This window comes from Varroa jacobsoni, unplaced genomic scaffold (genome assembly GCF_002532875.2).
Source record: "Varroa jacobsoni isolate VJ856 unplaced genomic scaffold, vjacob_1.0 scaffold_78, whole genome shotgun sequence".
In the NCBI taxonomy this organism is placed as follows: domain Eukaryota; kingdom Metazoa; phylum Arthropoda; class Arachnida; order Mesostigmata; family Varroidae; genus Varroa; species Varroa jacobsoni.
Genome location: NW_019212980.1, coordinates 220,969 through 237,480, shown reverse-complemented (window position 1 = coordinate 237,480; position 16,512 = coordinate 220,969). Strand labels below are relative to the sequence as shown.

The following is a 16,512-nucleotide window of genomic DNA, read 5'->3' as shown; positions in this document are numbered from 1 at the left end:
CGATAATTGCAGAGGGTCCGGATATGGTGCGTCACCAAAAAGGCATACTCGTTTACGACGGAGAATCGCATAGGAGAAAGCATGGCGGTGGTACATCAGACATTCCTGAGGGCTTTTGCTCAGCTTACGCTGGAAACATCTGCTCAAAGGTATGCACTCATCTCTGAATTGCTATTCGTTTGCATTGACAAAATTAGTGTATCTACGAATTGTGTAAATACTAATTGTATGTCTATATCAGGTTGGCAACGAATGAATTACCTATAGGACAAACAAACAAAAAAGAAAGTAAGCCAGAGTAAGATAAGTAATTCGCTGCGAGGTTGAGATTTAAATTTTGTTTGTTAAAACACAAATGTGTTTTAATGATGATAAGGATGACTATTATATTAACGTATATTATAACTAGGCCAAGCATATGATATAATGGATGCTAGCAATTGTTTGTCGTGGCTGATGGTTACGCTCGAGGCAGGCCAGGAAATAATTCACCCTCAATTATCAATGAAAAGTCGAATCGTTTATATTCCCTGTACCTTGTTCGAATCGATTTCTGCCGTGTCCTAGACAGCAACGTATTTCGAAATGGATACATCTCGACCCCAGCCGACAAGAGACTAAACAACTCGCAGTATAACAACAACCCAACTAATGGTTCCCCTCTTGACAACTAAGCAATATTTAGAAAAACAAAGTTCAACCACTACGAAGCTAAGTACACTGCTAATCTGTTGTTATCTAATATTGCAGCATCTTGGAAAATCCGGCCATATTGTATATTACAATATTTCTGCGGACCCGTCCACCGTGATGATTAACGAACAGATTACTGCTGCCCTTTGGGAAGAACTTATACAGCCGATGCAAGAACCGTGCCGAAGTGCGGCCGAAGTTCTTCTGTGCCATTACGCGTTCCCAAAGTGCGAATGGAGAGAGAGGATAGCTATTGCCAAACCCCTTTGCAGGTGGGTAAGCTATAGTTCATTAGGAATTTCGTTCGCCTGTTAGTCTACCTACTTTGCGAGTCCCTCTGATTTGTTGCCATAAAACTACAAATCGTATTGTGAGCGCTCTTTATAAGGTTACTACTTTACCTTACAAGCCGGCAATGGCTAGCTGCCACGTGCGGATCTCCTGTATGCTTCGTAAAATCTTTTTTGTAATTAAGTAAAGCAAATAGTAATTTGCTTTAGATTTCTCGTAGATCGTATATATAAGTTGAATAAATCTGGATAGTCTAAAGTTGGAAACATTACATTTCATATTGAAAGAACTCAAAGATATAGGGCATACGCCGAGATAGCAGCTCACCATGAACAGCTCTAAATTTTATCAGTAAAAATGTAACTTCTTCAAATTAAAAGAGAAAACAACGGAGTGATGTACGAAATACTAAGATGGTGCCCAATCTAATGTTCCGAAAGCCTCTGGGAAGGTCTATGTAGGATGTCAATTACGGTGATGCAGGAATTACTTAAAGTGGTCACTTAATTGAAGTCACTGGACCTAAAAAAGGAGCTACAACGCTTAGATTTATTCTGCCTGTTTAGTAGGCGAAGCTTTACAAGCAATCCTTTGGAAGAGAACACAAATTTAATTTGAAAATTCAAGCTTTTACCAAAACGTTTCTACGTACGCTTTCATTAAGTGTCATCTTCACTTTTAACTCTTTTGCGAATTAGCATCTATTTAAAATCATCGCGTTCTTAAATCACTTTGTAATCTTAGGTTAAATAGTACATTTTATAATAGATTAGTGGGTAACGTACTTGCCAGTTAATCTTAGGGATTCGTTCTGGTCAGGGGTAGAGACACGTTGTTTCAATGCCTAATAGCGATGCCGGACGTCTAAGCATAGAGGTTAGAGGGTAGTCTCGTTACTGGTCAGTTTCAAAAGAAGATGGGGTCTACCTAACGATTGCAAGGGGCGATATATGATGTTGCATATCAATTTCATTACTGATAGACTTGTGCTTTCTCGTGTCAATTAATTGTCACGTCCGATCTTTTTCGATCATTGTTGTTCGAAAAGTCAAAAAGAGCGACGAAGTGACCCATATTGTGGCCCCCGCTGGTCCTCTGGGTAGAGACGTAAATCAGGAAAAAAGTACATTCTATCTCATGCAATCTTGCCCCGCTCTGCTTTCTCACGTGAGTTACCATATGTTGAGCTTGGCACAGCAGAACCTTTTCAGCAGTCCTCGTATCACACGTTGTCAATGGTGCTTCAGCTCAATGATGGGTCATCCACTGGTCAATGCATTAAATTCAACAAGTGGAAACTTCGGCAAAAAATGTTCGTTACACATTGGTAATATACGAATAGTGCGTTTAAGTTCATACTTACACAGTCTAAGAGAAGATTAACAAAGCTCGAGCCCTCTTACTTCATAAACATATTATATTATTTGAATTAATTGAAGGGCGGTAAACCTAGTAGCAATCCTTCAATTTAATTAAATTCGTATGACGTTAAAATATATTTGTACACTTTTAAAACACCATCAATACTACACAGACATTTGTAGTAGTTCTTATTGCTATAAGAGGTGTACACTCCTCAAGCTCTCTAAAAACTATGTATTTCAGAGCACTAAAATGTGTACTCAACTAGTATGTCAAAGGTCGAAGGTTGGCGTTTTGCTGTTAATCGGCACATGGCACAAATGGCCTAGTTCTTTAAATCCTTCATTCGCTCTTCCTTCACTGCTAGGAAATAGCCGCGCATTTGCATCCTACCCCAATCATTCAAGGCACGGTAGCGACCGCCGCCCATATGGCTGTTCCTGGCTCTCGCAGAGCGAGGCCTGTTACTGGACAATGTGGTATGCAGCAGCATCACCGGACGCAAGCCGACGTCGCAAATCATTTACACAGGCACCCTCAACGACGCCCTGCATAGCGGCGAAGAAAAGAGTTCTACGCACCTAGGTGTTTTTAAGTGGGCACAGCAAAGGAACGCGAAGGGCCTAGGCCGAAAAAGCCAAAGCAAAAGATCTCTGGTGCGACAGAGCGCGCACCAACCCACAAGTCAGTCAGGAGCCATCCACCGCTGTCGGCATAGCACGTGCGAATGATGTCATAGAAAACGAATGACGCGAGACAGTGACACAGTCCGTCGCGACGCATGAAAGCGGAAGGGGCAAAGAGAAAGTGACGTAACGGCGCGAAGTGAACGCTAATCTTTTTCGTAGTTGAGGCAGAAGCTTCATCTGTACCATTTGAAAATTGCCCGCCGTTGGAGGCAAAAGCGGAATCCGAAAAGGCGGTGCGTAGCCAACCAAACGATTCTGTACCATTTTTCGCAGTCCTATTTATTTGGTAGTGAGCGGACAAAAATAAGAGATTCAACAGTAGAAAGGGCAAAAAGCTTCATTGAAAATACTGCATACATCCATCTTTGTACTGATTAAAAGAGTTTGCAGGAATTGGTGTCATCTTTAATGTATCTTCTTGCGAATGTATCTCAGTCGATGAGCGTTGCACACCGCTAGGGAGATCCTACTTTGATTCTTTGTCGTTGTCGAGGTCTTTGTTGTTTCAGGACCATCTTGAGACCCAAAGACAGTTGAACCAAGGAATAAAAAACTGTATTCTCGGCGTTTGCTTTCTGTTTCCCTCACTTCCAATGCGAAAAAGCCCATAAGCAACAGAGGATATGATACGAATATGATGATGAGGCTACAGCTAAGGGATGTAAACTGATCTAATGATTATTCTTTAAAAATGTCTTCGGATTCGAAAGCTTCGGCGACGCGTAGTTTTTACATCGAGAAACCACTTTTTAAACGTAACGGGCCACCAGTAGAATGCCTACAATGCCAATACTTGACGTCTATGATGCGTTCTTTTGGCAGCTCTCTGGTGTTGATGAAAGACGAGTGAGCTGGGTGTGAAGTGCTGCTATTTGCAGTCCGAAACATTTATCTCCGGAGAGAGCAGAAAATGTAGCGATCAGAACAAAAAGAATACACTCATAAGTTTTCTTATAGATAAGATAAAGAACTTTGTAACGATATGTAATACTGTAACTACTCAAAATGTAGAAATAGGAAGCATTCAACGAAAACAGATCAAATAATCTCATATCTAATATCGGGCGGTGAACTTACTACTGCTGTAATTGTATTGCTTATCACAGCCAAGCCGCCAATACGAACTAACGGTATTAAGGTGTTACTCTTAGTTTTAGTAACTCGTGGACGCTGGCCATTACGTACGTCTTAAATGAAACCCGTGCTCTCATTGGTACTTCGACTTTTCCCTGTCGTCATTTCAAATTACCCGCTTCCCGCTAATACTTGCACTGTAGGTTAACGTAAAGAGATACAGAAGCCACGCTAAGTCAGAGTAGTAATAATGCGACGTTGTTTCTGTCCTTATTGGACAGAATGCTCTATATCCTGCCCGTAGACAGTAACGGCTTTATTACACGCAAACAATGTTATTCAATCAAGTGGGTCGTCCTAGTGAAAATTCGTGTGATTGTGGTTGTGTTGGTGGATTGCAGCATTCCTTACAGACTATAGGCACTAGTGTCAGCCAGGCACCTGTGTCCTGCCACCTAACTTTACCGGTTGCATTCGCTCGTCACCTCCTTGCAGGCTCCACTACTGTTTGTGGCGATGCCACAGCACGCAACAGCACCGCTGTCTAAACACTAGTTGCCCTACTGCTACCCCTACAGGTGGCAGACCACACAAACACCGACTCACCCACCAGCCCATCGAGAGAAGAGAGAAAAAAAGAGAGAGGCGAGGGGGGAAGGCGACCCTCTTCGAGAAGGTAGCGGAACTCGTGCCGCGCAGGACCCACATGGAACAGTCTACATGGCCCGAGTTTCCCTTGGCCTTACCGGACCTACGCCTGCACACGTTTTCTTTGCTATCCATGTACACGGCACACTTAAATTACATGGACGATACGCTTATGAAATAATTATTTAAATAACAACTTAAGCCAACATCTTTTCTAGCTAACGCTATTAAAAAAAAAACAAACGCAACCTAAGTTTACGAACTTTCTCGCCACTTCTATGTCGATCGCGTAAGGCACACGCGAATCAGTGCGCTCTTGCATTTTTATATTTGTTGATAAAGTTCACTATTATATGCTAAATCCAGTTGAATTAGGTAAGCCTGGAACGGTTGGAGTAACCGTAGCGCTTATTGTTACGACGCACGGTTGCACGACGCAAGGACATGGCTGCAGGTGCAGGGTGCAACTGAAGAAAGAAACAACGAAGTCGAGCACTCCGGCGAAGAGGGCGAAAGAAAACGAAAAATGGGAAAGTGGCATAGCTGAATGCCGTGTCCTCTTTTCTAGGACTCTTTTCGAGCTGACGATGTCCGTTCAAATCACGATCCCTTCCCGCTTCAGCTAAGGGTTACCTGGGGTTACCTAAGGGGCGTGGAGGTAAACAGACTCAGGAACCTAACTAATTTTATTACAACACATTGTCTGCGTTCGCCCCATCGTACTGCTCCATTTGCCTCATATGAGGGAAAGACTGCAGACGGGGCTTTCTGCAGCAGGTAAACAACAGACTTTTATTGGCTGGCTACCACATGCGAAGCAGATGGTTATATCTGCAGCTTTCAGGGGAATCAGGACTAGGGAAAGGGGTCGTATAGGCTTACTGGCATACGTTATGTGTTCGTGTGGAGAGTTAATTACCGGACACGCCGAGTTCGTACGGTGATGGTGTCCGCATGGGTGCACCGGAACGAAATGACACGGATATATGGGTTGACGCGCACATGTTGACAGTGTCCACATGCTGTATTGTCACTGCCGTCGTTCCACGCAACGGTCGTGGTTCTTTCGTCGAAGACAAAGTGATGTATTATAGAGAGATATTAAAAGAGTCAGCCCAGAATAGATGATTATGAGCCGAAAATATATATTTGATTTCCACAGTGTACGGTGGGCAAAGACAAAATTGTTAAGCTAAAATGTTTAACAGGTAAATGTTACGAATGAAAATAACAGTACCTGTGGCCGCTGCAGGGTAAATCGTAAAACTCGCAGGCGCAGGCGCAAGCGCGCCTGTGATTCGCGTGAGTATGAACGTCTTTAGACTATATTATCGGATGTACAGCATCGTTCGGCCCGCAATGATAATAGCGAGCAGCATAACAATGTTTCGGTTATTGATGCATCTTTCCCTTCACTCGTACTTTATATTTATGTGCAGGTCCTGCCGACATAATTCCAAAGTATTTGTACATGGTGAACAATCGACTAACAAATAAATTAGTACGTAATAATTGTAATAGCAATCATTACCTACTAATTTATCATTACGCTACAATTAACTTTATCCAGCCGGTCATGCATCTGCTAAGTGATCTCCTACGTGCAGTCTTTTTAAACGGGAACATTACATTAGTGTATTGCCTCCTCTACCGGACTTGCGGTATTTCGTCGTCTACTCATTGACTTCTTCAGTTGCGAACAGCGGTTTTCTAAGACCGGCTTCTCCGAAGCCTCTCTACATTCCGAGCAATGAGAATGTGCATAAATTTCAACAGTGATCATTTTGTGCTGAGTCACTCCGTTGTGGTTGCGCCACTGACGGACAATGACCAAAATTGCCGACCGTGGTCGGTTAGCGCCCCCTGGTGTAGGCGAAGGGTGCGGGTGGAAATGACGAGGGACAGGAATAAGAAATCAACGGTTGCACCGGTTGAGGCGCGAACACCTGCTACAGGAGTCGCTTGAGATAGTACTATCGTACTGCTAAAGCTAGACGCTTTTCTTCCGATATATCCCAGGCTGACCTGGCAGTTTTTTTCATTAGAGTTAGTATGCTCTTTCTAGAGATTTTGAACAGGCTTACTTATTTACTATGGTAAAAATATGAGCGTTTGTCGTTTCCTACTTCTCTAGGGTAATGTACGTATTCCTTTGCAAGAAATATAACGGCGTTCAGCAATGGAGGCGATTGATTGCCATGGATAATAGGAGATTACGAATCTATTTGCGAAAAACACGATGGTAATTTTAAACTCAAGTCACCGGTCTTATTCTGTGCTCGCTGCTTTATGATTAAAAGTTATTAAATACAATATCATTTCTGTATTATATAGTATAAGTTATCCAAGGGCGCGCTTTTCATCCAATCATGAACCTTCTAATCCTATCCCTGAAATTATTTCGAGCTCTATTAGCATTCATGAAATCAAACTCTTTTTCATTAGGAATCTAATACTGATGTACCTTTGCTATTCGATAAATTGGTGTTGGGATATTAGGCATGAATTGCCGGTAAATAATTACTCCTCTTCATTTTTCCTGCGCTATTGGTCTGAAGATACGGGAAGTTAACAGTTTCCACGTTAAGTGGTTGCTAGTGTTAGCGGTTGGCTTATAAAAAATGTGGCGGTAATGGGGCTCAATGTAGGGACACGATATAATATTCATTAGGTGATACTTGGAACCATTTCTCTCCTATAAGGTGGCCATCATTCGCGTATGAGAGATTAGAATTTTTTTTAGAAATTATATTTAAGCGCCATTTACACTAGAGCACATCGAAGGAAAATGTTGAATCTTTCTTGGCTCGATGTACATATACACCGGCAAAAATGGTATCGACGACACAACTGAGAATGGATAAAAAAAAATGATTACCAGATCATACGTCTGATTAGGGCTAAACGTAAACAAAGTGGGACACGTGCCACCATCTCGTTAAGTGCTCCTGCTGGTAGGGAAAAGCTGAAGTGTTAATGTTATTATTAGACCGTTCTTAGGCCAATATTAGTAGGGCCTGCATCATGATGAGGGTTTTGCTATTTTGTCCTTCGGTAAATACACACACACACACACACACACACGAAGAGGAATAAATGCGGCCACTGCTATATTGAAGAGGTCGCGAGTGGCATTTTATAACATATAATGGTCGTATTATTAGTTGCTCGCTAGCCCTTTAGTCGCTGACTCGTGCTATTGTTTGTTCTAAAATCGAAAGCCATCTCCCGCCATCTATATTCGCGTTTCTTATACCACTGATTACAATGCCAATATGGCGCAGTCGGGACCAATTTCTATAATTATATGCCATAATTTATGTCAGGACTGTATTTATATGATATCCACACTGCTCAAACGCTATAGTAGATTGTTCATGGCCATTGAATTATCTCTACTACCTGTTGTTCTATCTATACGCCGGCTCCGTCATTGTTGTTGTTATTGTGGGGATTGACATATAACACTATAATGTGCCACATCATTTATAGGCATGGAAAACGGTATAGCAGTATATAAAAAATAAATGTTTAGAGTTCTACTTGCGCTAATGCCGTGAGACATCACTTCGTACGATTGAAACAAAACGTGCCTAGGCCCGTTTCTCAACCTAGTGTAGTAGGACGCTACCGCGCCTTCACCGAGACATATATATGTGTATATATGTGTGTACCGACAAATATAGGCATATTTGTAATGGCATTAGCTAGTAATAAGCTACGCCAGTGTTCCGGCGTGAGCCAAAACCGGTCTCTTTATTTCCGAGATGTGCCCAGGTCGTTCAGTCTATGTAAACGCACCGCAGCGCAATACAGCAAGTCCCGAAGGGCAACACCACGCTACGGTCATTCGGCCTATGCATTCCGAAGCAACCCGGGTCGCTGACCAAAGTAGCCTCTAACGTCGGGCTGCTAACACAGACGGGTGCGTGCGAAGCGCGTAAAAACGGAGCGTTTTCGCACATCAGTCGCCTCCGCTACATCGGACCGTCTTTCGACTCATGAATATCTTAATTGTGGGGCCAGCGGGCAGAATACTTAGGCTCTATTAGGAAAACGGACTTCTTTTCGCCCTAAGCGACTACCAAGTTCATTTATGTGTATACGTAAGTTGGTAGCATTGATTGTGTTTGTCTTCGTGTTGCTGTGTGTAGTGCGCGACTTTTGATATGACGGCATGTACAGACTTTCAATGAGCCGTACCTTCACAGTTTCTAGATGTTAACCAATGGTTTTTATGTCAGTGCCAAAAAATTAGCAGCAAACAATAAAGACATCGTGTAGCTAGCTCTAGTTTTAAACGATGCGACTGACTGAGGCAAAACAAACAGTTAAAAGAAAGAAGTAAGCGATCGTTTTATTATATAGTGAAACTTAGTGAACGATAAGTGGCTTTTCACGATCTAACCTATACCTGTATCTTGGCTTATCTGGAGTATAACGACTGAATCCAGACCGAGACACAACGGCGTTAGATTACTTAAGTTAATAGATTCCAACGAACGTAAACAACTTGAAAGCTAGAAAAACTTAATAACTAACGGCTGTGACATTATATTGCATATTAATTTAATTAATTAGTACGTAGATCTTCATTTTTTTTTCCACTAAGCGAAAAATTGTCTGAAGTCAATTTCGCGAGGTTGTATTGACGGTTCTTCAATAAACAGCTACTAAGCCTAACCAAAAAACCTGATCTCGGTGCCGTACATCTAACCTATATCATTGAGATTAGGAAATGTAATATTTCATTTCAAGCGAAGCTTATAAGTCATAAAATTTATATGAGGAATAGCATTGTTATCTAAAGTGACTGGAACAGTCTACTCTTAAACAAATTGCAGACGGAAGGTACGCACGTTATCTCGAAATTAGATCGCCTACATGAAAACACAAAAATAAAAAATAGTTCTCCCAAGGAGTATATTGCAGAAAACTTATCAAAAGTTACTTTGACAACTTTACGTTTTTTCGATAGGTCCTACGTGTAAATAAGCCATACGATCGCTAAAAAAGACCTTTATAACATAGTTTTTTCGCCAGGGAATTCGATTTAATATATAAATGTTTTGTACGCCCTAATTTCAAGTTATGTCCTTAATTTCAATAGGATATTTATCCTATTAGCTATCCTAAATAGCTAAAGTCGTTGAATTTGCTTGATAAGCAATTCCTACAGGCCAATTACTACCGATCGAATTATCGTGTCGCCCACAATTCATCTATTTGAAGCCTATTATACGCTTGGGAATGTGCAAGGATGACCAGTAAAATTCACTGCGGTTATTGCATAAATATGGAATATTTCGCACCACTCAGAGCTGTCGGCCTACTTGGGGTTCCTAGGCATGCCGGATGCGGCCTACAGAACGACGCCGCATGCCGGATACAAACAGTTTTGCTGCTGCCTTCAGTCCGAAGTTAACTTCGAGGTCGCGGGTGGGTTCTGATGGTGTGCGCCATAACGGCGAGTTAGTTTTCGAAGTGTCTTGCACCTTTTGGGATTAATAAACGCGAGCCAACTGCATCCAACGCGCGTTTCCACTGGCAGCTGAATTGTGGAAGTGACCGTGTCATAACTCCACCTTTTAACCATAACCATACAAAAAGATGATTTACTGTCAGATTGTTACATTTCGGCATCTACACAAATGTTTATTATATAAAGGTTTACAGGAGCGTCTAAGAAAAAAAATACATTTCACGAGAAAGAGGTGCTCTTCAAGGCTCAACAATGATGTAGTGTTTCTATTGGCGCTTACCACCCAGTTTTACTTGCTGATAAAAAGCCTTATTATCATTAACTGTATTGAAAAAGACTTCTATAAAATGGCTATTCTTAGAACGAGGTATTTTTGGAACTACATTTGTATAAATTTAGTCAATTTTACATCAGAGTAGGTGACCATGTAAATGCGCTCGTAGCACACACCGTCGGTTCCTTCCACCAGCCAATATTACTGCTACCGAGCTCCGCAAGCTTCCTATGTGCATTGATTTAAGTCCGTTTCTTTCCGGACTCACATTTGATCAGCCTCAACCAATTGAACAGTTCCGAACATAGAGGAAGCATTGACCTATAACCCGTCCGTTAGCAGTGTCATTTGGATAGACAGTAACGATGGGTTCATCGGGTTCTATGTTTGTGGAGACAGATCTAAATACGTCCAATGTTGTGGTTCGTCTCTCCTTTCTCCACCTGGTCCTTGTGGATTCAACCGCCTCTGATTTAACCCTTCAAGCTCAGGAAGAAGTCATCCTTTCTCCGAACCCTACCCGAAACCCGAAGCGCGTTTAGGGACGTACCATAACTGGGGTAGCAGAGAACCAACATACTCTTACAGGCTCTAATTTGTCGAAACTTAATTTGTAGTTGGTAACCTTGACTCTTAGGCGATTCTTTGGCAAAAAAAATAGACGCCGGCATAAAGGTACTGCTTGGGGGGCTCTGCAAAACTTCATGTACTGTGAGAGTAGGCCAGACGAGCATTCTCTACCATGAGACATGATATAGCTTGCTGACTTATTGTGGTAAGTCAGCTAGCGTTTTGATGATCTGTTTGGTCTATTCTTACTATTAGGAATAATGCCTGTAATAATCGATTAGCATGACACCCTATCAAGATATCTATGGAATTGAAAAGTAGCTGAAAACGTTAAGAGAACGTACGTTTTCAGTAGATGTGACAGGTATAAGAGTCGTCACCTATGATCAGCGTGTAGAAACCCTACGGTCTTCTAGTGATTTAAGCAGTAGGTTTTTCTCTTGAAACAGCTTTTTGTTTATAAGTGAGTTGATTGAACCTGGCATCGAAGAAACCTAGGAGTAGATAAAAACGCATGCAGCTTTGAGAGAAAGTCTCGTTCGCTCGTCACAAAGCGCGGAGGCTGACGAAATGGGGACGCGCTTGGGACTGGAGAACTGAGTATGTTGCGTGTCGCTGTGGATCCCGTTACATCACGGACTGAGTGGCTCACCGCTGTCCAATCGGTGATCATTATAGCAAGCCGAAGATTTTTAGACAAGAGTTCGCTTCGTTTTGGTTTCATCTCCATGTCAATGCTGCCGAAGTATTTGCTTCCTTTGACTCGATCGGAAATGACGAAGGTTTTGCCATAGGAAAGGACGAGAGCCCGAATATTAAGGGAACAAGGTTCAGTGACGGAGCTCGTGAGCAAGCGCGATTTCAATTTTCAATTTCAACGAGGTCGCAAATCCGTCTACTGAAACGGGGAGCTCTAGTGTCTGTTCGTCAAGTCTCCCACGAAGAGACCATAGGAAGACGCAAAGTTGTGACGCTGTGGGTTGGTTGTTTAGAACAGAACGACCGAGGGACTAGCATAGATAACGCATTGGAACAAGGGGCAAAGGAAACAGCGCGGCTATATCATGCTCTTATACTGTACATGAGTAGTCTAGTTTTTTATAGAAAGACGCTGATGGCAGAAAAGTAGATGCGCTTAGGGTACACATTGTACCTCATCTCTTTCTTTAGCCCTACTTGTCTAGAATATTATGGATTTTTGCGTATATTAAAATCAAAGTAGCTGCGAACAGGAAGTGTTTGAGGGAAGAAAATTTTCTTGAGAAGCTTTAAGACAAATATATTGTTCGCTCAAAAAGGTCGGCTTAGTGTATTCTTGGGTCCTATTTAGTGTATTTTTCGGTCCTATGCGATTTCATTACAAGCATACTTTGTAAGCCGATTCGTGTTCTATGAAAGTACAAAAAAAAAAATGCAAGAATGCAAATTATATGGTTTCAACGATCTCCGTAAAAGTTTTAGCCTATTATTACTATTGATCAATTGTTTGAAATAGCGTGAAATTATTTTCAAGGTTACTGGTGTTAGCGGGAATTGCGCAGATTGTCTAGCAAAGGTTTCAACTACTTATAGTTTGCTTTTAGATGTTTTAGCACAAATCCCAGGTTGTGTATTGCCATACAATCAATTTACTGATTCTACTCTCGATACAGCCTGGTCTGATCCAACGATTTAATAATGAATGGCGGCATCTGGTCCTATCTTCGCGAAGCTGCCTTGTCGATCATGCCAAGTGGAATCGTGCCTTCGACATCCGCCGGCCGTGGGCCTCGATCTGCACGGAGGTTCTGCTTTCGCTTCTACTGTATAATTTCACAATTGGGACAACATTGTGCCATCGACTCGAAGTTTCGTTTGAAATTACACTTGAACACCGCATATTTCTAAAAACGCAATAGGTTTGCCAATATTAGCACTTTGATCGCTGGAAGTAGGGTAACGACACCCAACTGCTGACAGTAGCTTTTTGAAGGACGATTCAATCAAAGGATAGACTCGATACTTTTGCTCTAAATCTGGAGCTATTGTGCGAAATTGACTTGATATAACCGCTCTTAATAAAGTATTATTGTACAGAGATATATTCCTATATTTTATCTATATAGGAATTCTAGTTAAGGATGGAGCTTTGTGTAACTATTATTATGAAAAATTTTGCTCATTTGTTGTCCTGAAATTGATGAAATCGCTTGACGTCAAAGCTAGAGTTCGTGCTTTTAATAAGTTAGGATATAGAGTTAAATATGGTAATAGACACATCTTTTTTCTCATTCAGTTCTCCTCAAACTAGCCCTTGTAATCGCCGTTGGTCCTGGTCGCGTCCTGCATAGTGTTTTCTCAAATACTACATATAATTCTATTATATATATATAACGCGTTGTGTTCTCGTCAAAATGAAAAACCGAAATTGTGCATTATGTTCATTTATGTGCATTTGTAATGCAAAACAATTAAGACGATGTCAAATAATATTTTCAACCCTGTGAATACCAAATTCAAATCTGAGCCGAATAAACGACAAGGGTTACATGTGTAGGCGCATTTACAGGAAGGGGAAGAAATTAAGCCGCATATCAGCCTCTTCACGGATCGATTTTAGCCGCGCACTTACAGACGTCCCCAACGCCAATGGTTTTGCCCGTCCAACGTCCATTGGTATCTTAACAGCTAACGACGACGACGACGACGACGGAGGTGATTGTGGTGGTCATCGTTAATCTCTTTCTTTTTGGCTGAAGACGGATGGCCGACATCCGGCTTTTTTTCATGCACTATATCGCTTCACTCATTCAGGGCGGTGCCGCTGGTCCATTGAAGGACTAACAGGCAAAGCGACAGCGTTAGTCAGGAACTGTAGGCTGTTGCAGACCTTGCCCATATCTTAATGGGATAATCCACAATGAAGACTTTCGTCGAGGTACCGTACAACCATGGCGGACCTATCCTGTCCTGGCGAATGCGTTCACCAGCTGCCACATCACAACGCTGCCGTGACGAAAGACAGACAGATCAGGGCTTCGTCCTGACGTCTCCTTACATTATTGAGACTTCGTCGCCTGCACACGCCTGCATACACAGGTACACACACGCTAGACTAAACCACTGGTCCCCTTTCGACTGCCGCTGCTGTCGCTGGCGTAGACTGCCTTCGTTGACCATATGCCGCCAGCCGTATCCTGTGCCTCTCCTGCATACCAATACACCTTCGAAAACGAGGACGAAAAAAAAGACGCCTATCTCTTATCGTCATCACGAGGCGGAGTATAGCATACACCTAAGGAGTCCATGAACGTGCTGTTATACAGAACCGTTGAGGAGATTTCCTTCATCTGATGCTCCCAGAGCTTCTGTTGTTCCGGTGTTCTACTGCTTTGCGTTGATGTCCATAATCGGCGTTGTGGCAAAAGCGACAATCGCCGAAGCTTTATAGATGAGTTCGAGATGCAAATTCTGTGTTGTCTACAGCGACCTTTTTGTAAAGAAGTGGCTTCTTCTGTACTTGCTCCGCTCCTCTCTGGTTCTTTTTCCCGCGTCGTCGTTCGCTACTGTCGTTACGGCCATTTCGGTGAAACTTACCAGATCGTGTTCGATATCCTACTGTATCTGTAGCTATATATCTCGCTCGCTTGCTTGCCTTATCGTTCTCTTTCACATTTTTTTTTACTCTCTCATCCCGGATTCTAGTGAAGGAGGATTTGATATTTCCCGTAAGGCATTCACCTTTTCAAGTTGGTTGGGCGCTTATCAAATTTATCTCCTCGTCAAACCGTCTCCAGTCCCTAAGGCAGCTCGAAAAGGCCGTTAGTCCGCTAAAACGATACGCGCGAACTGCTGTCGCGGCTGAGCTCAGGTTTCGTTTGAGCTGCTTCCCTCTTCTGCTTTCCTTCCTCACTCCGTTTCCATTCTTTAAAGCAAGCAATGGCTGAGTCGATGACGGGACATGGAGGGCTACTGTCGACACGTTTTTTTTGCCTGCGCCGCCGCCAGGCTACTGAGTCGAGTTCGAATCCTCGTCATTCTCTTTCATTGAGTCTTTTTCGCCACATCTTTTCGTTTTGAAATCAAATTTTCCTTATTCGTGCGGCTTTTCGAATCTGCGAAAGTCTGCCATTGCTGGTTCATATGTTTTCCGTGAACGAACGCTTCGTTCTTTCTGAATCTACGCGATCGCTTGCTTTTTCAGGACCTCCGTACAAAGCTGGTGTGTATGTATGTCTGACGTTTGTGCGGAAGATGGCAAACTCACAAGATGAGGTGGTTGTGGTCCTGGGGGAATCCTAGTGCCGGACGCTCCGAACAGAAAGATATTGTCGAGAGCGAGTATACTCACGTATACGTCGAAGTGGTGATGTGTCTGTATATGTGTGTACGCGGGGTGGGTAAGTGGGGAGCTCATGTGCGGGGGAGGAGGTTGTTAAGGTGGTATTCAGGCTATAGGGCGAACTGCCGACAGGGCTAGGCGATGGTTGTTGGACTTAGCGTCTCTGTGTCAAGCTAGCAAAAGCCTCGCCTTAGCGGCCACAAGAATCTCGCACGGTTGGGCGTAACAGACGGTAGCGGAAACGAACAAAGAAAAGCAAAGTACGTAAGATGCTGTGGCACCATGGGCCAACGTGCAAGGTGCAGGTCGCTAAATCCAACGAACCTTTGGAAAGCCACGCACGGTTGCGTCACGAGGGCTAACAATGTGCCCTAGGATCCGGAAAGTGTACAGGGAGAACTGGATAGAGAACCGGTGCCAGTATCATCATTATATGGCGGCCTGGTTACTGGGCCAAACACTTGAGCGTATACAGTTTTATCGTCGAAATAATTCTATAATACAGCGTAAACAGGAACCAAATAAAATGTGATAATATTTTGTTGTATATATAGGTACTTTTATGTTTCTGTTTCATTTAACTCGCATTTGAAATATACAATTGATTAGTTTGTTTTATAGGAAGAGATAAACACAAGCCTAATTGTATATATATATATATATATATTGCCTTGTTGGATAAGCCCAACTCGTGAAACCTAGGTAAATAAGTTATCTCTGTTATCTGTCACCTGCGTATCCATAATCGTATAAAGCAGTGCAGACTTTATACAGTGCCTAACACGCACCACAAGACGATGTCTTTGTTTTCGTGTTTTAGGGAAGACTGCATTGCCGTTCGTGAGTCATTTTGCTACAATGAGTGGGCCATGGTAGAGGATAACAAACAGCGTGGCATCTACGTCAGTCCACGAGGACACTTTCGCCTACCACACTGCGAAAATCTTCCATCAGTGCATGAAAAATCGTGGGCTTGCTCGCACGCGCACATCACAGACTTCCGTCATGAAGAAGTCACAAGTGAGTACCCCAAGTCAACTGTAATAGAGCGAGCAAGTTTTTCAAATCATGAGAGATTTGTAATTCAAATAATTTAACACAATATATA

The 16,512-nt window shown here is 42.6% G+C and overlaps 1 protein-coding gene and 1 long non-coding RNA gene across 2 annotated transcripts in view; one reads left to right on the top strand and one right to left on the bottom strand.

Annotated features, from left to right (window-relative positions):
• Positions 1 to 9: 9 nt before the first annotated feature.
• Nrk (Neurospecific receptor kinase) overlaps positions 10 to 16,512 on the top strand; it is a gene marked incomplete at its 5' end in the record, with an annotated part of 31,362 nt that continues 14,859 nt past the window's right edge. The window contains 3 exon segments of the mRNA XM_022838651.2: positions 10 to 149; positions 751 to 965; positions 16,225 to 16,424. Of these exon segments, the coding sequence (XP_022694386.1) occupies positions 24 to 149; positions 751 to 965; positions 16,225 to 16,424 (541 nt within the window).
• LOC111263522 (uncharacterized) overlaps positions 9,110 to 16,512 on the bottom strand; it is a 14,943-nt gene continuing 7,540 nt past the window's right edge. The window contains exon 3 of the long non-coding RNA XR_002682277.2: positions 9,110 to 10,342. This is a non-coding gene — a long non-coding RNA (uncharacterized LOC111263522). The remainder of the gene's footprint in view (positions 10,343 to 16,512) is intronic.